This window comes from Prinia subflava, chromosome 27, assembly GCF_021018805.1.
Source record: "Prinia subflava isolate CZ2003 ecotype Zambia chromosome 27, Cam_Psub_1.2, whole genome shotgun sequence".
Taxonomy (NCBI): Eukaryota; Metazoa; Chordata; class Aves; order Passeriformes; family Cisticolidae; genus Prinia; species Prinia subflava.
Genome location: NC_086273.1, coordinates 1,556,052 through 1,580,387, shown reverse-complemented (window position 1 = coordinate 1,580,387; position 24,336 = coordinate 1,556,052). Strand labels below are relative to the sequence as shown.

Here is a 24,336-nt window from a genome sequence, read left to right as displayed (position 1 = left end):
ACCATGTCCCATAAGTGTCCCCATGTCCCATATGTCCCCATGTCCCCCATGCCCACCAGTGTCCCCACTCACTGCACTCCCATGGTCCCAGGCTGTCCCAATGCTGTGGCTGGAGCCACTTTATCCCCAGGGAGGGGACAGGCTGGGGGGTGGGGTGACACCTCCCAGGGCCCCAGGCAATTCCATCTCTGCCCAGACCGCAACTGGGGGGGACTGGGATGGACTGGGCTGGGACACTGTGAGGGGGGGCTGGGATGTGCTGGGGGACACTGGGAAGGCTGGAGGGGACACTGGGGGGACACTGAGTGTGTCTAGGATGCGTTGGGAGGCACTGGGGAATGATGGGACATATTGGGGGACACTGCAAGGCTTAAACGGGCACTGGGGGGACACTTAGTGACACTGAGATGCAGTAGAAGGGACTGGGACAAACTGGGAGGCATTTGGGAACACCGTGGGGAATACTGGAATGCACTGGGAGGGACTGGGGACAGTGGGGGTACACTGGGGTCAGCTGAGGAAGGCTGGAAGAGACTGGGGGGTAGGGGTGTGTTGTACTGGGAGAGACTGGGGATGCCGGGGGGCACACTGGAGGGGGCTGGGGGGTTGGGTCCTGGCATGTACTGGGAGGAACTGGGGATACTGGTGAGGGGTCCCCTCCAGGTGTGCCGCAGCGCACTCCTCCCACGCTGGACTCGGATGTCCGGGAACCCCCTCCCCCTCCCCGGCACCAAACATCCGGGTGCCCCCCCGCCCCTCCCCCCCCCCGTGGGACTCCGGCGTTGGGAAATATTGACCGACGGGGGGCGGGGGAAGGGGGGACACGGAACCGCCCGCGGCAGGACAGGGTGGGAACAGCCCTCCCCGCCCCACAACTGCCCCTCAGCACATTCTCACGCTCCTGTTTTCCCAGAATCCCCAGGATTTTATCCCCAGATCACCCGCAAACGGCATTTCCTCACAGGTTTTATTTTGGGGCGAAAGCACCGTTTGGGGGCTTATAAAAATCCGGGTTTTCCGGATCTGAGGCGGTTTGAGGGTGACGTCAGCGATGGGGCGCGGCCACTCAGGTGAAATGCCAATTTTCCACATCACTGGGTGGGAAGAAAGGCAAAAGGGGGATTTCGTGGCAGTTTCCCCCAGTCTAAGATCTTTCAGATCTTTCCTCCCTTTTCCGGTCTCTTTTCCTGCTTGTCGTCGTCCCCCCTTTCCCCTTCTCTGGTGTCTCTCTCTTTGTCCTCTTCCCTCCCCCTCCTCATCCTTCACATATTTTCCCATATATTTCTGGCCCCTTTCCCCTTTTTCTCTCTTTTCCCACTTTTATTTTTTTTTCCTCTTTCTTCTGTTTTCATACTTCTTCACACCCCCCCCCCCCCCCGCCGCCTTTTTGGGTCCTTCACCCATTTTTTGTGTCCTTTCCCACCATTTTGAGCTTTTAATCTCATTGGGGGGGCTCTTTCCACCCTCCCCCCCATCTTCTTTTTTTGATCTTTTTCCACTTGTTTCAGTTCATTTCCTCTTTGAGGGGTCTTTTCTCCCTTCCTTTGTGCTCTTTCCCCCCATTTCTGAGCTCCTTTGCTCATTTATGGGTCTCTTTTTCCATCCTTTGGGGTTACTTCCACCGTCTGTGCTCTTCCTCCCTTTTTTTGGTCTCTTTTCCAGTATTTTGGGGTCCTTTACCCTGCTTTTTGCGCTCTTTCTCCAGTTTTGGCTCTATCTCCTGGTTTTGTTCTGGTTTTTTTTCTCTCATCTTTTTGAGGCTTTTTTCTCTCATCTTTTTGGGGCTCTTTTCTCCCTTTTGGGGAACTGTTTTTCCCCATTTGGTCTCTTTTCCATCTTCTGGAGCTTCTTTCCCCTGTTGGGGGGCTCTTTTCCTCTTTTTTAGGCTATTTTCACCCGGTTTTTGGCACTGTTCCCCCTAGTGCCACCCCTAAGACAGCCAAATCCCCCCAGCCTAAGACACCCCTCCCCCAGTGTCCCCCAGTGTCCCCCACCTGGGTGAAGTCAGGTGCCCGCCAGGCCTCGGCCAGTGCCCGCGCGTCGCTCGTCACCGTCCCGTCGGGCCCTCGCAGGTCATTGCTGGTGGCACCGTCAAAGTCCCCGCAGAGGCCGCAGAGCGTTGCCCGTGCTTCCCTGGGCACCTCCACTGTCACCCCCGTGGCACCCAGTTCCACCAGAAATCCCGGGATCCGGCTGATCCGGAGGGTCGTGAGCATCTCCGTGATGGCCAACGGCCCCGGGAGCTCCAAGGGCAGAGGCGTGGGGACCCCGTTGAGCTGCAGAACACCAAATTAGGGGAAAAAAGGCGATTGGGGGTGACACAGGGGTGAAGCAGAGTTGGAGGAATCGTGGAAAAGAGGGAGTTTGTGGAAATATGATGGGATGCATCAAGGCATGGTGGGGGTAGGATGAGGGACAACCCATGTAGGTGCTTGTCTGACATGAAACTGGGAGAAAAAAGAGCAATTTTGGTCAAAATTAAGGTAAGAACATTATGTGGTGCTGGTGGGATTGGACAACCCATGGGGATTCTTACCTGGTCTGAACTTAGGGAAAAAATACTGATTTTTTTTTTTTTTTTTTTTTAATTAAAATGAAGATGAGGAGGACATAAAGGGTGCCAACATGCAGTGGTGACAACATTTTTGGGTGCCACCCAGGCTGGTGACAACTTACCCAGACTTTCCTGTTCCTCCGCACAGTGATGAGGCCATGGGGGGTGAAGAGGTGAAGTGCCACCACTGCTGGCTGGTCCCCAATGTCCCTGATGTCCCCAAGCAGCCGGAACCATGCAGGGTCCCGGGGGTTGCACACGCTGGCCACTATGTAGATGCCAGTGGCCAGGGTGGCCCCAGTGACACCGTCAAAGGTGACAAAGCGGGTGGCAGGGGACAGGGCACAGCGCCCCGGGTGTGCAATGCAGGTGCGGGTGCCATCACGGAGGCCGCAGGTGTGGCTGAAGGGACAAGTGAAGGGGCGGCACTGGAGGCCCCCGGGCCCCCGGCAGGTGCAGGACTGGGAGCAGTCAGGGGTCAGGATGGTCTTAGCAATCTGTTTTCCGTGGATAAAATGTGGAAAGTAGGGAAAAGTGGCCAAAAATGGCCAAAAAAATGGGGATGATGATGCTGTGAGGTGTCGTGGGAGGGGGGAAGGGGGCCCATGTCTCCCATATCCCCAATGGGTACCCATGGGGACCACCAGCATGTCCCCAGTGTGTGCCCATGCCCTCACACATCCCCATGTCCCCCATGGGGGGCACACTGCAGGGACTGGGACACTCTAGGGGACACTGGGAACACTGGTGGAGACACAGGGGGACACTGGGACATGCTGGGAGACACTGGGAAGGACACTAAGTCCCCCCACTAAGGGACTGGGATACATTGGGAGGCACTGTGGGGGGAAGAGAGACAAACTGGGAGGGATTTGGAACACTGTGGGAGAAAGGGGGGGAGGACTCGAATGCCCTGGCAGGGACTGTGGACAATACAGGGAATACCAGGAGAGACTGGAGGGGAGGAAAGACCCTGGAGTAAAGGGGGGCGCACAGGGGGATGGACTTGGGGAAGTGGGGTACACTGGGGAGAAATGGTGACATGGAGGATGCTGGGGTGTACTGGGAGGGACTGGGAACACTTTGGGAGGCACACTGGAGGGACCTAGGGTCAGCTGGGGGAGACTGGAATGGATTGGGAGGAACTGTGTTGCACTTGGAGGGACTGAGGATACTGTGAAGCAAACTGGAGGGGACTGGGGAGACTGGGAACACTTGGGAACACCGGGGAGGGCACACTGGAAGGAACTGGAATGTACTGGGAGGGACTGGAGACACTGGGGGGCACTCGGGAGGGAACTGGAAAGGACTGGTAGAAAACCGGGGTGTACTGGCAGGGACTGGGAACACTGTGCGAGGCACACTGAAGGGACCCGGCATCAACATGGGGAGCCAGGAAGGAGCTAGGGCTGGAACTGGGCTGTACTGGGAAGCACTGGGGCCACACCCACCTGGAAGTAGCGCCCCTGGTGCAGGCAGCCGCAGGTCCCGGGGAGGACGCAGCGGGCCCCGTCGAACAGCAGCCCCTCGGCGCACTGACACCCCTCAAAGCAGCGCTCGCTGCACGGGGGCGGCGCCGACACACCTGCACAGGTGTGCTCACAGGTGCGGGCACACAGCTGGTAGCGGCTCTTGGGGGGGCAGGTGAGAGCTGGGAGAGGGAGGGAAAAAACAAATGCAGTCATTAGGGCTACTAGGGGATCATCAGGGGTCAACAGGTGTCTCCTGGGATCAATGCCGTCCCATCTTTGGGGTGGATGGTCTGATGGGGCTACCATTGTGGGAGCCTCACTGGTTGCACACGGTTCCACTGTGGGACACAGGCTTACTGTTTGGGGGTGGGGGGGAATGGTTTCCTTTGGGGGTGTGATTTGGGATATCCCTAGATAGGGGCTTAGCAATGTGGACATTTATACCTTTTTCCATGCAGGAACGAGCCCCCTGCTCCATTCCACTCCTCTAGACCTCCAAAATCCCACCCCTGTTGCCATGAGTTTTTCCTGGTTTGCTGAGTGTCATATTAAAGGAGAAGTCCGTACCTTCTCACGCTCTTTTAATCTAAACATCAGCTATGTTCTATAAACATAGCCATTGTTTTTACATTCCCTGCTGGGACAAACAAGACTGTGTGACAGTCCTCTTCACCAATGTGGTGTGGAGGTGGGAATTCCTTCCTCCAATCCACAGGCCTCATAGAAATAGTATAAAAGTAGGTTTTTGTAAATAAACCGGGTCTTCTGCCCTGCATGCTCTGATGCACCCAGATCTGTGTCCCCAGTCTGTTTTCTGGTTAGGCCTCCACGGTGATACACCCCCATCAAAATTTCCACTCTGCAGGATTCCTGCCCCCATAAAAATTCTGACCCCTAAATTCCCATCCTCCCAAAACTTCACCACCCCAAATTCCCAACTCCATACCTCCTGTCACCTCAAATTCCCGACCCCCCCCAGAATTCCCGACCCCTCCATATACTCACGGCAACCCGTGGCCTCCCGCCACTCCCGGAGCGCACCTCCGGCTGCCTGGCACGCGGCTGCGTAGCCCTGAAAGCTGGGGCAGGGGTCGCCCCCTCCTCCACACACCTGGTGCTCGCAGGTCCCCAGGTACGCGTGGGGCGGCACCGCGCCGTGACACCCCGCGAAGGGTCCCTCGGGGTCTGCCAGCACCGCGCAGCGCCGCGCCTGGGCCGGGGAGCAGCTTGGGCTGGGCGCCAGGCGGGTGCAGTTTTGGGGGGGGCTGTCCAGAGCCTCCCCGGCGGGGTCATCGTCGTTGGGGTCCCCGTTGAAGTTGCCGCAGAGGCCCCGAGGGCGACGGGATGGGGGTGGCAGCGTCAGCACCACATACGCATTGCCGTCATAGAGGATTTTGGGGCCCCCCTGGACCTGGAGCAGCCGGTGGGATCCCACCTGCGCCACCCCCACCGCGCCCCCACGCAGCCACAGCGGCAGCAAGTGGCGCTCGCCATCCACCTGGGGGAGACAGGGTGAGGATCCCGAAAGGGAAGCCGGACCACCAAAGGTGGGGTTAACCCCCCAAAATAAGGGTTTGCACCTCCAAAAACAGGGTTTGTACCTCCAAAACTAGGGTCTGGGCTTACTTCTGTGCACCTCAAATTCACGGTTTACATCCCCAAAAGGGAAGGTGATTACACTCCAAAGAGAGTTTTCAACCCCAAAATCATGGTTTGCACCCCAAACCCAGGTTTAGCACTCCAGAAATGGTCTGTACACCCCAGAGTGCACACCGAAGGTGGTGTGTGTACCCCAAAAGCAGCTCTTACACCCCCAAAGAACCCCTTTCCCCCTACCATGTCCTTCAAAACCCCCTTTTCATCCCCTTCTTTTTCACCCAACCCCTTTCTACCCCCAAAACAGGGTTTGTACCTGCCAAACCAGGCTTGCATCCCCAAAAGTGTTGTCCCCAAAACATGGCTTGCACCCACAAAACAGAGCATGCACCCAGTCAGAGCTTTCACCCTTAACCAGGCCTTTCCTCACTGCTGCACCTCCCAAAATCCCATTTCCATCCCCTTTTTTTTACCCCCCAACTATCTTTTTGCCCCCCAAACCTGGGCTTGCACCCCCAAGGCCCCAGGCCCTCCACTTACCGCCACCTCCCACTGCTGTCCCCTGTCCATCACCACGGTCACCCCGTGTGCCGTCACCGTCACCCGCTGCACGTGCATGTCCTCCTGCTCCAAGGCCACTGTGATAGGCTCCAGCTCTTCTTCAGGCTCACCCTTCTCCAACTGCAGCAGCAGGAGTGTGCAGGACCCCCCAAAATTCCCCAAGTGCCCATCGAAGGTGCTGTAAGCCCCTCCCCCCAAAACCTGGCACTGTCTGCAGGTGCGGGGGTGGCAGCCCAGCACGCCATCCTGCACTATGCACTCCTCATCATTGGAGCAGCCTGCAGTGGGGTGACACTCCAGCCCCCCATTTTCAGAGCAGACGCAGCGCTGAGTGCAGGGGGGCTCCGGGTAAAACTGCACCCCCTGGGGGTAGTAGCGGCCCTCCAAAACACAGCCACACTGGGGGAGGGCCACGCAGTGATCCCCGCTCCGGAAAAATCCAGGATCGCAGAAACAACCTTCAGAGCATGTGGAGGCATCAGAGCAGTCCTGAGGTCCAACTTCCCCTTGGCAGGTGGGGGGGCAGGGGGAGCCGCAGAGCTCATAGTGCTGATTTGGGGGACACACGGGGCCTGTCAGGAAGGGAGAAGGGTTGGGAACACCAAAACCCCCATGGATACAAAAAACCAACCTCAAAACCCTCATGGACAACCCAAATACCCATCATTCCCCAAAACTCCCCATGCAGGCCCCAAGTTCCCAGACTTCCCATGGACATCCTAAAACTCCCTTGTCTGAACACCAAAACCTCCCATCAAAGCCTCAACACCCCCTCATGCAAACGCCAAACCCCCCATGGACACCCCAAAACTCCCTGCGTAGACCCCAAAACCCCACTCACACCCTAAAGCTCCCCCATGGAGACCAGCAACCCCTGGGGAACACCTCAAACTTGCCATAGACACCCCAAGCCCCCACAGACAGCCCCGACACCCCTTCTGCCTGCCAGACACCCCAAACTCCTTGCCTAACCTCTGTGTCCCTCCCTGCCTTCCAAAACCCCCTGTACTCTCCCGACCCCCAAGTCTCCCCATACTGCAGAAGGCAGCTGTGCGCCAGGGCCGCACGGCAGCGCCCTGGCTCTGGCACGCAGCGACGTAGGCGCCGATGGCCTGGCACACGGTGTCCTGGTGTCCCTCGTACAGGCAGGCGTCAAAGAGACAGTCATCCAAGTAAGGGGCGGGGTCGATGACATCGTGGCAGGCGGCAAAGGGCCCCCGTTTCTTCCCCAGCAGCCCGCAGTGCTTGTCCCCACGGTAGGCACGTTTCTGGGCGTCGCTGCACACCTGGCAGCCCTCACCACACCCAGGTGAGCACCCAGGGACATCGCCGACTTTCCAGCTGTCCCCCAGGTGGGTCTCGTTGTCAGCACGGTGGCCATTGCGGGTAACAAAATCATCATGGGGGTCGCCATTGGCATTGCCACAGAGGCCGCAGACGGCACCGGCGTAGGTGTTGGGGATGATGACACGGGCGTAGCTGTACCAGTCAAAGGTGACAGTGACACCCACATCAGTGTTGATGAAGCCGTGGACGCCACGGAGGGACACCTGGAGCTGGTGGTTGTGGCTGAAGGGAAGGTCCAACAGGACACCATTAACCTGGAAAGAGAGTCGCAGGTGGCATGAGGTCCCACAATGAAGTTGAAACCCACCCAGGTGTCATAGAATGACCTTGAAGACCACGTAGATGCCACATGATGACCTTGAAACCCACCTGAAGACCATACAATGACCTTGAAACCTAACCCAATGCCATGGAATGACCCTGAAACCCACCCAGATGCTACACAAGGGCTTTGTAGCCCACCGAGACACTATGTAATGAGTTTGAAGCCCAGCAAGGGCTGATTTTGTAGCCCACCCAGATGTCACCTCAATGACTTTGAAATCCACCTGAATAGCATAAAAGGATCTTGAAACCCAATCAGATGACTTGAAATTACTTCGAAACCCACCTAAAGACCTTACAAGGACCTTGAAACTCCATCCAGGTGTCCTGTGATGACCTTGAAATGCACCTGAAGGCCATACCGTGACCTTGAGCCCTCCCCAGATGCCATGCAATGACTCTGAACCACCCCCATCATCTCCTTCATCCCTACCTTGACCTTCTGGGGATGTTCCTGGCTGAGGCTGAGGGTCATGTTGTACACCTCGATGGTGACCACCTTGGTGAAAGAGACCAGGTGGCTGCCACGGTGATTGTTCTCCACAGTGACAGCAAAGGGGATGAGGGTGGGATCAGTGGAGCAGAGCCCAGCCAACAGGTACACACAGGTACCCATGAAGTCATAGCGGCGCCCATCGAAGGTGGTGTAGTGGGGGTCACCAGTGGCCATGCAGATGGAGCGGCTGTTGGCCACGCACCGCCGCACGCCCTTCACCACCACGCACACCTCACCTGGCTTACACCCGGAGTCCTCGCACACCACCATTCCCAGCTCCGTGTCACACCTGCACCTGGAGCGACAGGTGTCATCACCCCAAAACTCCTCGCCAGGACGGTAGTAGCGGCCATCACGGGTGCAGCCACAGCGGGACACTGGCACGCACTCTCCGCCACTGAGCACGTGGCCGGTGTTACAGGCACAGGTCTCCACGCAGGGCTGGTCACAGGTGGCTGGACTGTCCCAGTCGGAGCAGGTGGCTGGACAGGCATTGCCACAGGGCTCATAGTGGCTGTTTTCAGGGCAAGGTAAGGCTGCAGGGGGAGGAAACTGGAGTGAGGGAGGGATTAGGGGAGTGGACAGCATTCAGTAGAGTGGGTGGGGATTGGGAAAGGGTCTCGAAAATGGAGAAGGGTCTGCAAAACAACAACTGTCTGGATTGTAAGGAGGAAGGTCTGGGAAATGTGTGAAGAGACTGGGACAAGCTGGATGAGGTCTGAGCCATGTGGCAAGCATCTGGGCCATGCGGCATGGGGTCTGGAATGCACAGAATGAGGTCTGGGACACAAGGATAAAGGCCTGGAACTCTGTGGCCAGAGTCTCAAAAATGCAGGATAGGGTGTGGGATACATCTGGGACACAAGGGTAAGGGGCTGGCTCATTTGGGAAAGATCTGGAAAAGGTGGGATGGATTCTTGGAAAGTTGGGGTGGTTTCTGGGACATAAGAAGCAGCTGGAACACCAGGAGAAAATTCTGGAGAACTTCTGAGGATCACCTGAGGGATTTGAGGGCTTCAACCCAGGATGGATCTTACTCCATGCCTCTCCTCGCCTACTCTGCCTCCTTCCCTTCCCAAAGACAACCCCAGCCCTTACGGCATCCCGATGGCGTCCTCCAGTCATGGACCATGGCTCCATGCTTCCGACACGTTGCCGCATATGTCTCCAGCACCTGGCAGAGGATCGATCTCGCCCCGTTGCTCAGGCACAGGTCTGACAGGCAGTTGCGATAGAAGTCGTGAGGCTTCACTAAGTCATGACATGCTCTGAAGGGCCCCTGGAAGGATTTTTTGATGATCCCACAATACTGGTTCCCACCATAAAGCTCCTTCTTCTCCTCATCACACACTGGGCATACTCCATCACAATAATCCCAACACATCAGGTCGTCAGCCTCAGAGTCAGTACTTTTCCAGCTTTTGGCCCATGTGACGACAGCAGTGATGTTGTCACCAGCCTCGGGGATGTCGTCGAGGGGCTTGAGGTTGAAATTCCCGCAGAGGCCGCGGACATGGCGGAAGTAGCTGCTGGGGAGGTCAATCAGGAGGTGCCAGTTGCAGTCGTAGGACACACGGAGACCAAAATCTGTCTCCAGAGCAACACGGAGCCCACTGGGACGGACCCGCACCTTCCCATCTGCCAGGAGCACTGGGAGCAGCATCACCTCCCCATTCACCTGCCAACGGCCCAGTATTCCCAGTTATCTCAATGTTTTATTCTCGACATACACCAGTATTTTATTCCTAATGTATCCTAATATTCTATTCCGCACATATTGCAATTCCTTATTCCCAGCATAGTCCAACGCTAAATCCCATCCTATCCCAACATTTTATTCCTGCCATATTTTATTACTGCCCTACCTCAACATTCTATTCCCACTATGATCCAATATTTTATTCCCAAAATATCCAAACTCCACAGTGTTTTCTTCCTGCTGTATCCCAACATTTTATTCCTGAAATACTCTAATATTTTGTTCCCTAGACACACCAACATTTTATCCCAGTTTATCTCAACATCTTACTCCTGGCATATATCCTGCTTTATTGCTGACATATCCCAACATTTTATTCCCCACAAATCCCAACATCTTATTCCAATCTTATCACAGCACTCTGTTCCTAACATTTCCAAACATTCTATTCATCGTATTTTGTTCCCATCATTTCTCAACTTTTTATTCCTGACATATCCCAACATTTTATTCTCAAAATATCCCAACATTTCAACAATCCGCCTCCCAGACCCAGACTGACTGATTTATCCCAAAATAACATTGGCACTGGCTGGATGAAGAAGAAGGTAGGGAAGAGCTGGATGAAGCAAAAAGTGGGGGAAAAAGCCCAAATTCTCACATTTCCACCCAACTCACCCAGACTTTTCCGTCGTCATTCCGGCGGAAGGAGATGCGTTGTCCATAGACGTCGACATTAACCAAGGAGACATAGGACACAGATTGGATCCCACCACGGATGTCGTTCTTGGCCTCAACCCTGAAGGGCACCAGCCCAGGGTCATTGCCATGGGATTCGGCCATGGTATAGGTGCAGGTTCCTTGGAAGTCAAAGTCAAGGCCGTCGAAGGTGCGGAAGTGTGGGTCACCCCATGCCCAGCACGTGGCAACCAGGGCTGGGACGCAGCGGGATTGGGCACCGCGGGGCCGGCAGCGCTCCTTGGGGCGGCAGCGCAGGGACTTGCAGGGGTCTGGGAGGGGAGGGAGAGCGGGATGAGCCGTGGGCTGGGTGAAATAGGAGACAAACACTGCAGGAAGCCATGGGTTGGGGAAAAGGGTGGGGAAAAAAGTGGGGGGAAGTCATGTGAGAGAGAAAACTGTGAGATGGAAAAGACCACAGAAGAGGAAAAATCATGGGATGGAAGAAACTGTGGGAGCAACCACAGAATGAACCATGGGAGAAATCATGGGATGGAAAACCATGGGAAAGACCCTTAGTAAACAACACAGGATGCTGTTCCCTTCACCTCCCCTTCCCTTTTTTCCACAGTCAACCCCTCAAGCATCCCCAGATCCACTTTGCATCTAAAACCCCCTTTTCCCTCGTTTTTCCTCACTTTTATTGATGCATCCCAAGACCCCTTCCCGGATTTCACAGGATTCGTCCTCAGTGCAAGTGTGCTCATGGCAGGTAAGGCCCTGGCCAGGGACACAGGTGCAACGGTGCTGGCAGTGATCCCTGAAAAGCATCTCATGGGGCTGTGGGGAGGGAGAAGGAAGGAAACAAAATACATGAAAATAGGGGATAAAAAGAAAAAAGGACATAAGTGCAGAAGAATAGGGAAAATAGTGAACAAGTTGCAAGGCAAAGTGATGTACAACATACCTTCCCTATAAATAGGGAAAAGGGGGGAATTGCAGGGAAAAAAAGACATAAATGTATAAAAGGAGGGGGGAAGTGCTGGGGAAAAGCATAAGTATAGGAAAAATGTGGAAAATGCAAAAAAGAAAAAAAAGCAAATGCATCCAACAGGGAGAAATACAGGCAAGAAAAAAGATCTAACTGCCTAAAAAGAGAGGAAAAGAAAGGAAATGGAGGGGAAATATGACATAAAAATTTGGGGATGGAAAGGGGAAAAATGCTGGGAAAGGAGACAGAAAAATAGGGGGAAATGCAAGAAATAAAGGTGTAAATGCAGAAAAATAGTAAGAAATTAATTTCTAATGGGGGGAAATTAATTTTTAAAATATAAATACATTAAGCTAGGAAAAAAAAATCATGAAAACAGGTGAATGCAAGAAAATACAAAAGAAAGGAAAACAAATGCAGCAAAAATATAGGTAAGGACATGAAAATAAAAGAAGGAAGAAGGAAAAGAAGGGGAAAAGGAAGCAAATGTATAAAAACATGGGGGAAATGAAGGGAAAAAAAGACATAAATTCCTAAAAACAGGAAAAAAGGGCCAGAAAAACTACCTTATAGTATTCCCCATCCCTAAAGCATCCACAGTGCTCCTCAGGAACACATCTGTGTCCATCAAAGACAAAGCCCAGGTGGCACTGGCAGCCCTCAGTGCATGTTTGGGGACAGGTGGTGACATTTCCGGCACAGGTGTTGGCACAGGTGTTGGTGCAAAGGGAGTAGGTGCTGTTGGCTGGGCAGGCGAGGGCTGGAATTTTCATGGAATCATGGATTAAGTTGTATTGGAAGAGACCGTAAAGCTCATCCCATCACCATCATCCCTTGTCCTGCATGTCTCCACTGTCACCCACACCCAAACAGGGAACATTCCCCACCTATGCCCCCCCAAAACTCCAGTATCACCTGGAGACCTTCCCAATCCCAAACAGGGGACATTTGTCCCTGTGCCCTCCCAAACTCACGGCAGAAGGATGGTGTCCTCCAAGTCCCCACAATGACTCCGGCATCTTGGCACACGGTGACATAGCTCTGGATATTCTGGCACAGGACATGCGTGTCCCCTCCTGTCATGCAGAGGTCATGGATGCAGGATTGGGAATACGGGATGGGGTCGATCACGCGATGGCAGGAGCCAAAGGGACCTTCAGGGGCCGTGAGAAGGCCACAGTAGTTGGGTTTTTGGAGGACAGCCACTTTCTCCTCTGTGCAGGTGGGACACTCATCCTTGGCACAGGTGTCATCGCAAGGTGTATCCATTGTCTTCCATGCAGATCCAAAGGCTGTTGCATCTGGAGCACGCCGGCCACTGGAGAGCTGGAAATCATCACTGCGTTGGCCATTGTAGTTGCCACAGAGGCCACACACGCGCCCCATGTAGGTCTGGGGGACCGTGACCATCACATGCTGGATGAGGTCGTAGTGGACAACAAGGCCAAAGTCAGTGCGGAGCAGGACACCTGTCCCATGTATGTAGACCTGGACCTGTCCCTTGCTCAGGATGGTGGGGAGGTGGTGGGAGATGGAATCCACCTGGGATAGAGAAGGAAGAGTCCTCCAGTGAGAAGGTGAGATGAAAAAATTGGGGAAAACACCTCCCAAACAATATTCTGACAGATTTGTGGACTCCACTTGGAAGGAAAAGTTCAGATGAGAATGGATTAGTCTTGGAGATGGGGTGAAGGCTCCCCTCATCAAAGAAACAGAGTTTTGAGATGGATGGACGTAAAACAAAAAGTTTAGGGAAAACATTTTCCAACCAAAGTTTCAATGCATTTACAGATCTTGCTTAGGAAGAAAAATTAGGGGGAGCATGGACTGGGCTTGGAGATGGGCTGAGATGTCCCTTCCATCAAGGAAACCCAATTTGGGAGGCATCCCATGAGATTTGGAACATAAAGTGCCACCTTACCATGACATCTTCCCCCCTTCCTTGTTTCAAGGTCAGGGTGACCCCATAGACTTCCACAGACAACGCTTTTATCCCGGAGACCTTCCCCTTCTGCCGTGCCTCCTTCTGGATTGTGACAATAAATGATGTCACATTGTCAACTCTGCAGGTCTGGGTGAGGATGTAGGAACAAGTACCAGTGATGTTGAAGGCCATCCCATCAAAGGTGACATAGGTGCGGTCACCTGTGGCCACACAGGTGCTGGATGCCTGCAAGGGACACTGGAAGACACCACTGATGACCTTCCCGGGGCCACCATCAGGACAGGTGGTATTTTGGCACTCCACAGTGCCATTGGAGAGGCACTGGCACATCTCCTGCTCTGTGGGGTGGAATGTCTCCCCCTCCTTGTAGTAGACTCCGTGGTGGCTGCAGCCACAGTGGGACATGGGGACACACTCGTCACCGCTGAGCATGAAGCCGTCCTGACATGTGCAGCCCTCGCGGCACCGCCCTGGGCACATGGCAGAGTCAGCGCCGCAGGTGTGCTGGCAGGTGTGCGAGCAGAGCTCATAGGAGCTGTTGGAAGGACAGGGAATATCTGCCGGGAGACAATGGGATTCATGAGGAACCAGGAAATTCCAAGCCAAATCCTGCAAGTTTCCTGGAATTCAGGTGCAAACTTCACCAAATACAGAGGCTTTTAGCCCAGTTTCCCGACAAACCCTCAATTTTCGTCCCTCTGGATGTGATTGGGGATATCATTGAATGATGATCCCATGATTATCTGATGACGATTCTATGATCATCCATAAGGAATATCCCAGCCCATTAAAACAGGAATTCTTATTGCTAAACCATGCGATTTCTCACATTTTCAGGGAGAAAAATGTAACACTCCCTCAAAGGATTGGATTGCTCCACACTGGGTCCTCAACTGACCTCCAAGCTGGATCCCTTCAAGCCAATTCCACTATTTTTAGTGCATTTTTTGGTGGCTGACCCTCTAAATTTGTAGCAAACACCAGGAAACTGGAGATTTTGAGGGGGTAAATTATTCCAGCTGAGGCAAATTCTTCCTTAGGAAGGGTTTCATTTGAGTGGATTATAGGATCAACCAAGATTTTGGGTGGAATTCCCACTGGATTCCCACCCACCCGTGGGTTGTTTATACAGGGATTTGGAGCAGACTTGAGGATCCTTTGGATACTGCTGAAGGAAATCCTCCCATTATCCCAACTTACAGCAGAAATTATCTGTCCTCCACCTCCCAATGGACACACCAGCAGCCTGGCATGTGGTGGCGTAGAGGGCAATGATTGGACACATCCCTTCTTCCTGATCAGGGAACAGGCAGGAGTCATGGATGCAGCTCTGGAAGTACTGCTGGGCATCAACATGACCATGACATGCTCTAAAGGGTCCATCTGTTTCCAAAATAATTTCACACCCCATCCCAGATACTTCCTGTTGCAGCCGGGAAGATGCAGCAGTGCTGGAACATTCCACTGTTGACCTCTCACCACATCCTGGGACATCTGTGACCTTCCAGCTGTTCCCAAAGGCATCTGGGTCTGATGTCACATGGTTGTTCCTCATCATCATATCATCACTGGCGGCACCATTGTAGTTCCCACAGAGCCCACACAGGGCGTTGGCAAAGCCACTGGGCACCGTGGCGGTGACGTGGCTGTACCAGTCGTAGGTGACAACGAGGCCAAAATTGGTCTCTACCACCGCGTCCTGCCCATCACGGTAGACAACAATCTTCCTTTCACTGTAGTAATATGGGAGATTGACCAACTGCTCATCAATCTGGGGAGAAAACCATAAAAAGTGATCAAGTTTGCAGTCTGATGGTAAACTATTTTCAACAGCCAGAGCAACCAAATGTATCGATTGAATTAAATTTTGAATTGAATTAAATTTGAGATATAAGAGAATGAGAAGGTCCAAGTCCCAAGAGGAAGTCCACTTGATCAACCACTCATCGATCTGGAGAGAAAACCATAAAAATTAATAACATTTGGGTCTGATGGCAAATTCCAATTCTGCTTTCAACAGCTGGAACACCCAAATGACATTGATCTAATTACATTTCCGATTTAATCACTCGTTAATGGTATGAGGTTTGGGATGAGGTGGAGAATGTGGTGGTAAGATAAGGGATCATTTCATAAACTCACAATGATTTTTCCAGGGTGGTCCCTGCTGATGCTGATGGTTTTGTTGTAGACTTTGACTGTCACCACACCGATGGATGACATGAGGTTGTCACTCCGGTGGCCATTCTGCACCAAGACCTGGAATCCCACCAAATTTTGGGTGTCCTCACATAACCCAACCAACAGGTAGACACATGTCCCCTGGAAGATGAACCTCTTGCCATCAAAGGTCTCATAGTGGGTGGCTCCAACAGCCGTGCAGACCCCAAAAATTTTGGGATAGCAATCCTGGATCCCTTCCTCCACCCGGCATTCCTCCTTGGTGCCGCAACCAGAATCCCGGCACACCACCTGCCGCTGCACCGCGTCACAAACGCAACGTTGGGTGCAGGTGAGGTCACCCCAAAATTCCTCGCCAAGGCCATGGAAGAGACCCCGAAAGACACAGCCACATTCAGAGGGGGGTATGCAGGTGTTGGCGTCAAGGACAAGGCCCTCATGGCACACGCAGGTGTCCATGCAGGTGGTGACCGCAGCACAGCTGGATGACACAGCAGGGATGTTGCAGGTGGCAGGGCAGGCGAGGCCACAGGTGCTGTAGGTACTGTTGGGTGGGCAAGTGAGAGCTGGACAGAGAAGAAAACAGCGGTCAGGGTGGAGTGGCACACGGTGGGAGAGACTTCTTTGGCTATCTACACAGATATCCTGGAGTCTCCATGGATTTTCTGAAATCTCCACAGAATTCCTAGGCCTTCTACCTGGACTTTATGGAGTCTCTATGGACTTTCTGCTCAGATTTTCTAGAGATTCTATGGACTGTATGGACTTTCTGCATGAACTTTCTGGAATCTCCCTAGACTTCCATGGCCTTCCTGCTCGGATCTGCTGCCATAACCTTTCCCAGCCCATGATCCCATGGATCTTCAGTCCCACATTAATTAGGGTGCGCCCACCCCAAGGAGTATTTCACCCAACCAGCCTCTACTCACGACATCCCACTGCTGTCCTCCAATCGGAAATGTTGATCCCCTCCTCCTGGCAGTCATCGGCATAGATCTGGAGGGCGTGGCACAGCACGTCATGGCGCCCCTCATTGGCACACAGGTCATAGATACAGTTCTTCACATAGATATTAGGACTGATAGTGTCATGACATGACTGGAATGGCCCAGAATGTTGGGACAACTTCCCACACCAGGTCTCTGCCTTGTATATCACCTCCAGCTCCCATCTGCACCGCCCACAGTCACCATCGCAGGTGTCCTGGCAGCGGCCACTCTCACTGGCCACCTTCCAGCTTCTCCCCAGCTCCACAATATCCCACACCTGTATTCCACCAGGAGAACGAGCATCATCTCGAGGGTCCCCATTGTTGTTCCCACACATTCCACAGACTTTTCCAGAAAGAGCAGCTGGAAGCTTGATCACTACATGATCATCCCAGTTGTAGAGGACCTTCAGGTTGAAATTCAATTGGATCAACATGAATTTGCCCTTCTGGTAGATGCGGAGCTTCCCATGGGAGAGGGAGATGGGGAGGTGCGAGCGGTGGTTGTTCACCTGCAGGACAACAACCATCAACACAACCAAAACCCACCAAAATTGGGCAATACATGGAGTTTAAGAAGACAGAGAGTGTTTTCATGCAAGGGTTACCTGCACACCAGAAAATCCTAGAATTATTTAGGAAAAAACCCTCGAGATCATTGTTAAATACATCATTTCAGTGCAAATCCATAAAATTACTTGGAATTCGGAATTACTTGGTTTTTGCTTACCCTCACCATCCCATTCTCTGACTGGGCAGCAGTGACAGTGATGTTGTCAACATGGATGGTGATGGAGCCAATGGAGGAAACTTTGGAGTTCTCCTTTTCCTCCTTTTTGACCTCAACAGAGAAGGCAGGAAGAGTGGGATCAGGATTGCAGATAGTGGTCAAGGTGTAGGTACACGTTCCCATGAAATCAAAGGTTTTTCCATCAAAACTCCGGTAATGTGGCCCACCAGCGAGCCAACAGGTGGAGAAAGTCTCCTGCACGCACTCTGGTAGTCCATCCACCATGTCACACCTCTCCTCGCATACCAAATCCTCACAGGAGAGTGGTGTGGGGACTGAAAAAAAAGAAAAAACCCGTGAATGGTCAACTGGACAACACCCAACCGCTAGGGTGGCTCAACAATGGACTGACTCTACTCACTGGCAGCACAGAGCCCAGGGAAGCCATATCCAGTGTGACTCTGGAACCCAAACACCAGGAGGCCAATAGGCACTTGCGAGTTCTCAGCACTCTGCATCGTTGCACTCACAGTGATGCTGGCCCAGGAGAAATCTGTGCCTGGAATGGCCTGCCATGCCACGGTGTTGTCTGGCCGATGGTTGAGGGTGGTGGTGGCAGTGGCAGTGGTGGGTGCAATCAGGATGGCATGGTTATAATGGCCGGGCAGGCTGCTGAAGCGGAACGCAGTGCAGTGGGCTGTGACAGGTGGGACAACAAGGAGGAAGGGATCTTGCCAAGATGACCCACTGAAGAAAAACACCACCTGCACTGCCACCACCGCACTGATGTACAGGTGCGAGTTACGGTTCACCACAAGTGTCTGCACCTCCCCTGCCACCATGGCCACAGTGGCATTCCCACTCCCGGTGTTGTAGGTGATGGTGTTGTCTTCATCCGTCACCACATAAACAAAGTCAACGTCTGTCTGCAGCGGGTTGGGTGGCACCATGTAGTTCCTCCCCCACGCTGTCATTGGGAGGAGCTGCTCAACCACAAAATCAAAGCCAGCAGACACTTTGACGCAGGTGTGGCCACTGAGGACGGCCACAGGGGTGTCTGCCACCACGACTGTGCCAGTGAAGTCCTGGCTGCTCTGGAGCTGCAAGCTGTGGTAGGGCTGCAGGAACAGGCGGAGCACAGTGCCGGGGACATAGGTGGCCCCAGCATAGTGGAAAGTGGCAGTGGTGGTGATGCTGACAGCAGTGGTGGCAGCGCCAGTAGCCACCACAAACTCGGTCAGGCCATGAGTGTAATTCCCAAGAGGTGTCACCACGTAGTACCTGGTGCCCAGACCCTCCATAGGCAGGAGGGCAGTGGCACCCACGGTGTAGCTCTTGGTGCTGACAGCCACCACGGAGATCTCAGCACTGGCCTGGACCACCAACGTTTTATGGGAAGTGCGGCTTCCAGTGAGTTCCAGGTTGGAGGGGAGAGGCAAGGGCACAGTGACATCTGGCCTCAGGGTGACATTCTGTGTGAAGGAGCTGCCATGAAGCATCACCGACACCTGGGTGTCAGCAGGGCCATAGGAGGTGAGCAGCAGCTGCAGGAGCGCACTGGGGGACTCGTCATCATTCTGTGGGAACACGGCCAGGAACTCCCGGCCCCGGTAGCTGGCACTGGAGAGCGCTGGGAAAATAGGTGGAAAAGGGGGCCAATAATTTTTATATTGTCTTGGGTTGAAAAATGTAAGCAAAAATGTGTATTCTATTTTCATCTGTTGAAACTGGTTGGCAGATATTGTTCCTTAATTTTGTAACTCTATGGGGGGAAGAGGGCGGATGCCTTCTGTTAATGGGTCAACTGATAACACCAGATAAGGCAGTGCCTTCTTATCTCTTCCTCCACCCATCCTCCTCTGAAGGATATCACCTGCGAATGGGCCATTTAAGGCCCCTCACATGACTGATAACATTACTTCATTCCATTGTGAGATGCTCCACCCAGTGGGAAGAGCCAAAGCCTTTCCACCGGGATAAAACCAGCAATCCCAAACACCAAAACTGCCAGTTTTCCACTGAATTCTCAGAGGAAGACCAGACCCATCTCACCAGCACTGGACACTTTTCTACAGGATCATCTCTACTTCACAGAACAACATCTATTACTGCAGGAAGACTTATTTGGACGGCTTCCAACACCCTGACAACAGAGTGTCTGGTTGTATCTCTGACTTTGTCAGGGTTTTCTAGGAGTTTTGTTTGGGTTTTTTTGTTTGTTTGTTTGTTTTTACTACTGCATTTGTATTTTTTTAATATTCCTAGTAAACAGCTGTTATTCCTATTCCCACATTTTTGCCTGAAAGCTCCTAATTGCAAAATTGTAAGAATTTGGGGGGAGGGGCTTTTTACATTCTCCATTCCAAGGGAAACTCCAGTTTTCCCTGACAGATACCTGTCTCTCCAAACCAAGATCTATATTAACCAAGGGGGTTTTTAAAGGGGGCTTTTATATTTTTATATTGATTTTTTATATCTATTTTATATGTTACAGATCAATTTTCCTTTTTTTATAGTAGGAATTGTACTGAAATTACATTAAAGATATGACTGCAGTATCCAATTTATAGAGTCTATTTATATATAATCATAATAGAAATTAGGTTTAGTTTATTATGTAACTAAACAACATTTGAATAAAACTATAGATATTAATATATAGTAGTAAACCCTTATTCATAAGTTCTATTAACAAATTATTTAAATGCATCCATGCTAATAATATGAAATGATGTATTATTAACTAATAATAATGGTACAAAATACTATCCCTAATACAATATTACTAGATATTTCTATTTTTATATCCCTTGTCATTCATGTATTACTAGTATTAGGTAATACACTTCAGTGTATTACTACTTATTAGCACACCGATACAATATTAATAATATAGGACTCATCTATCAGTCAAAATATGTCAATTACTTTTTACCCTGTTATTGTATTATTATACTTGTTATCCAGTATGTAACTTGGTTATACAGTTTTCTATGTTATTTTATACAGATCTATTAATACAATATTTACATTTAAATATATAGTAGTGGTTTTTTCTATTATTATTTTCTATTATTTTGTACAAAATTTTAATAGAATATCAGCAAAGCTTTAATCCAAACCATTAATATTAAAAATAATTTAAATAATAGTAACTGCTGTGATTATTGAATTTATTTCATTATTAGTGGCTATGATTATTGAACTTATTTCAGTATTGTTCATAATAGAAAATAAATTTGCCTTTTTTTTATAATTATATACAACAGTAAATAATTCATATTTTCTCTAAAAATATACAGATAATGATTTTAAATAATTTTATTTCTTGTTTTCATAGAAACACTTTGGGGGAAAAAAGGTAAAAATCAAGCAAAAATAAGCAATAAGGAGCAAAATTACAACGGTAGAGAATATACTATAGACCAGAATAGAATTAATATACCAGGATATTATACTGTATTGCAATATAATCTATCATTATATGTAATTAATATAACAATTACAATAGTGCATATTACATTGTAACGCAACAAGGTAATGTCATTCACATAATGTAATGCAACTGTATGTCATATTACATTGTAAAATAATCTAGAGTTGTATATAATGACATTTATAGTAATTTATATCTATTCTATATTTTATCATTATCTCTCAAAAACAGGATATAGTTACACATAATAGCAATATATAGTGTGTTACATTAATAAACACACTAATGTATTATATGAATACGAAATATATAAAATGTTGTTATATTTCCTATCTTTATACATCCATATAAATATTTAGATAATATTGTACTGAATTTTCACAGAAATTTTTACTAAAAAACCCAAATCAAGAATAATGACAATAACATAATTATAGAAGAATATATAAAATATTGTATTTCTTCTATAACTACAGTAGAGGTTATATTGTACATTCATATATAACTATTATAGTGTATGTATATTAATATATCCACAATATATAAAAGTATAGGTACATATTAATAAGACATTTTTGTCCTATTAATCAACATTATGCTATTCAATTACACTATTTAATTTTATTATTAGCCAATTTAAAGTTTAAGTATTTCATATTCGTTAAAATGTATATAAAATATATACATATATGACATAAAAATATAAAAGTAAACTAAACAAATATTTTTAAAGGATCAAAAATATTTTCAGGTTTTTTTTTTAATGCTTCAAAACAATAAAATAGCCCTTTTTTGCCCCAGAACAGATTAAAAAGAGTGGGTATTTTCTCCTAATTTTTTTTTAAAAAGGGAATTTTTGAGATTGTCGAGGGAAAAAACATCAAAATGAAATAAAAATTGATTAAAACTCAGTCTATATATAAAAGTCCATGATACGGATTTTTTTTTAATTAAAAAAAAGGTAATTGGGGATGTTGGGTAAGAAAAGATAATTCTGGTATTTTTTTCTGAAAAAATGGAATTCGAGTGTTTTGGGAGAAAATTTTGGAATAAAGAGGTTTGACTGTGAATAAAAAACAGAATTAAAGGAGGCTTTCTGAAAAATACATTAAAATGGGTTATTTTTTAAAAAGGGGGGATTTTGAAGAAAAATCAGCAGGGAAAGGAGCAATTGGAATTTTAAAAATTTGAACAGTGAGTGAGGGTTTTTTCTTTAAAAATGCTTAAATCTAAAACACTTCAAGGGGGCTTTTTCCCTAGGTGAATAAAATTAAAGAAAAAAAAAGAAAAAAAAAGAAAAAGAAAATATTAGGGGAAATAAGGTTTTTTATTTAAAACAGTATCTATAAATCAGGTTGATAAGAAGTTTTAATGAAAATTAGAAGAAAAACAGGAAAATGAGGAATTAAAAGGAGGGGGGGGTCTTTAGGAACCAACTGCTTTTATTAAAAAAGAGAAAATAAAAAGATTTTTTTCATTTAAAAAAAAATCCTAAAAATAGGGGGGGTTTTCCCAGAAAAAAATACAAATTCAGCATATAGATCTTTGGGGCTTTTTCTGGAAAAACACTAAAACTGATCATTACAATTTTACCTCAAAAAAACCTCAGAAAACCCACAACTGAAAAGTAAACTCAAATAACCAGGACAAAGTGCATTCTTTTTTTTCTCCAGGAAGTGAGGAAAAGGGGGATTTTTCCATGAAAATTAATGCAGTGTTAATAGAAAGGAAAAAAAATAGATTCTAAAATATTTGGGATTAAAAAAATATTTTAAATGGGTTTTTTTGTTAAAAATAATAACTCTGCAGGTGACAGGTTGTTGGAGAAAATGCAAAATTAAGGAAGAAGTGAGTTTTTGGGCAAGAACAAGCCCAGGGATTAAGGATTTCATTTTATGTTCTAAAAAGCTTGGAAATAAGTACAAAATCCAGGAAATTTGGGGGTTTTGTGGTGAAAACAGGGGTTTTGCATACCACAGAAGTGAAGGAGAAGCCACCAGATCCCATGGTGTGCCATCCCTGTGAAAAACACTTAAAATCACTACAAATTCCCATTGTTATGGTATGGGAAAAATCCATGTGAGTGCTGAAGTGTCTCCAGAAGCCTCAATTTACCCCCAAATTACCCCAAAATGCCTTTTATTACCCCAAAATGCCTTTTTTCACCCCATGGAAACCTCTTGGGAGTTATTTTAGCCCCCACTGCCCCCAAATCCACCCCAAACATTCCAAACTCCAGGAATTTAGCCCAAATTTACCCAAATTTGGCTACAAATGCTTTTTCCTCCCAAATTGCCCCATTTTGGGTAAAAATATTTTTCCCTCAATCCCCCCTTTTTTAGTAAAAATAGAACTAAACAGCTGAGGGAAAAAATCTGAAATTTGGAGAAAAAGTGCACAAAAAGGGCAAACTCCTGAGATTTCAGAAGGTACAGGCAAAAAAATTAAAAATGGGGGGGGAAGTGTTTAAAACCCAATATTTTGGAAGAAAAAGGGTTATTTGGGGATCTTAAAAAGGTTAAAATTATGAAACTTGTGGGGAAAAGGGGGCAAAAGCCATAAAATTGGAGAAGGGAAAGGATAAAAAAATCTGACATTTGGGCAGAAAAAAGCCTCAATTTCTGCCCATTCCCAAACAATAGGAAAACCAGGAATAAACAGGGAATTAAACCTCCCCAATCTTCCTCACTCACCAGCCCCTTGGCTCTTGAATTCCTGGGATTCTGCAGACACGGACTGTTTATCCCAAAATCACTCTTTTTATACCCAAATAAAAATACCCAGGCCACAGCCAAACCATGCAGATTTGAACAGATTCAGCAGAATTTCAGGATGGAGGGGAGGGGCCAAGGGGGCATGACCCACAGTTGCAGAGAATTTGGAGCTGGCAGCTGGATCCTGTCATGGATGGGATGTGACAGGAGTGAAACCCACAGAGTCATCCCTGAGTCCTACAGGGACGTTGTGACAGGTGTGGGACCCACAGGGATGTCACAACTGCTGTGGAACCCACAGCAATTATCCCAAATTCCCTGAACTCCCAGAATCACTGTCCCCATGGTACCCTCTGGCCCCATGACCTCGGGGGAAGGACACACCAAATCCAGATGTTTTTTACCCAAAATTAATGACTGGAGTCCCAGAGGGGAATTCCAGAGAATGGAAAATTCGGGCCCAAATGACTGAAAAAGCTGAAGAAAATCAGCTGGAGCCAGGAGAGATGAGGGCAAACAGGGAATTAAAGGGCTTCTGCCTTAAAATGAGGACATAAAACTGAGGAATCCCAGAAGCCCACAGAGATCCTCAAAATTGTCCAGAGACAGACACCTCCCAAACTC

The 24,336-nt window shown here is 49.1% G+C and overlaps 1 protein-coding gene across 1 annotated transcript; it reads right to left on the bottom strand.

Moving 5' to 3' along the window:
• Positions 1-953: 953 nt before the first annotated feature.
• Positions 954-24,075, bottom strand: LOC134562309 (IgGFc-binding protein-like). Its single transcript, XM_063419694.1, has 21 exons — positions 24,063-24,075; positions 23,692-23,721; positions 17,984-19,192; positions 17,563-17,897; positions 16,774-17,344; positions 15,806-16,410; positions 14,864-15,434; positions 13,640-14,220; positions 12,693-13,260; positions 12,285-12,478; positions 11,426-11,567; positions 10,728-11,059; positions 9,449-10,028; positions 8,288-8,886; positions 7,220-7,784; positions 6,163-6,755; positions 5,032-5,524; positions 4,006-4,205; positions 2,677-3,051; positions 1,995-2,276; positions 954-1,094 (listed from the first exon to the last, which is right to left on the bottom strand). Exons 1-21 carry the CDS (start codon positions 24,073-24,075, stop codon positions 1,092-1,094), a joined length of 8,841 nt encoding a protein of 2,946 aa, XP_063275764.1. The 3' UTR covers positions 954-1,091.
• Between the last annotated feature and the right edge of the window lie 261 nt (positions 24,076-24,336).

Bases quoted from the DNA above. Each gene is read 5' to 3' on its own strand.
- LOC134562309 (XM_063419694.1), bottom strand. The intron at 15,435-15,805 runs GTGAGTTTATGA...TTTTCTCCCCAG, and splicing joins ACCACCCTGGAAAAATCATT to ATTGATGAGCAGTTGGTCAA. The intron at 10,029-10,727 runs GTGAGTTGGGTG...GGCCGTTGGCAG, and splicing joins ATGACGACGGAAAAGTCTGG to GTGAATGGGGAGGTGATGCT.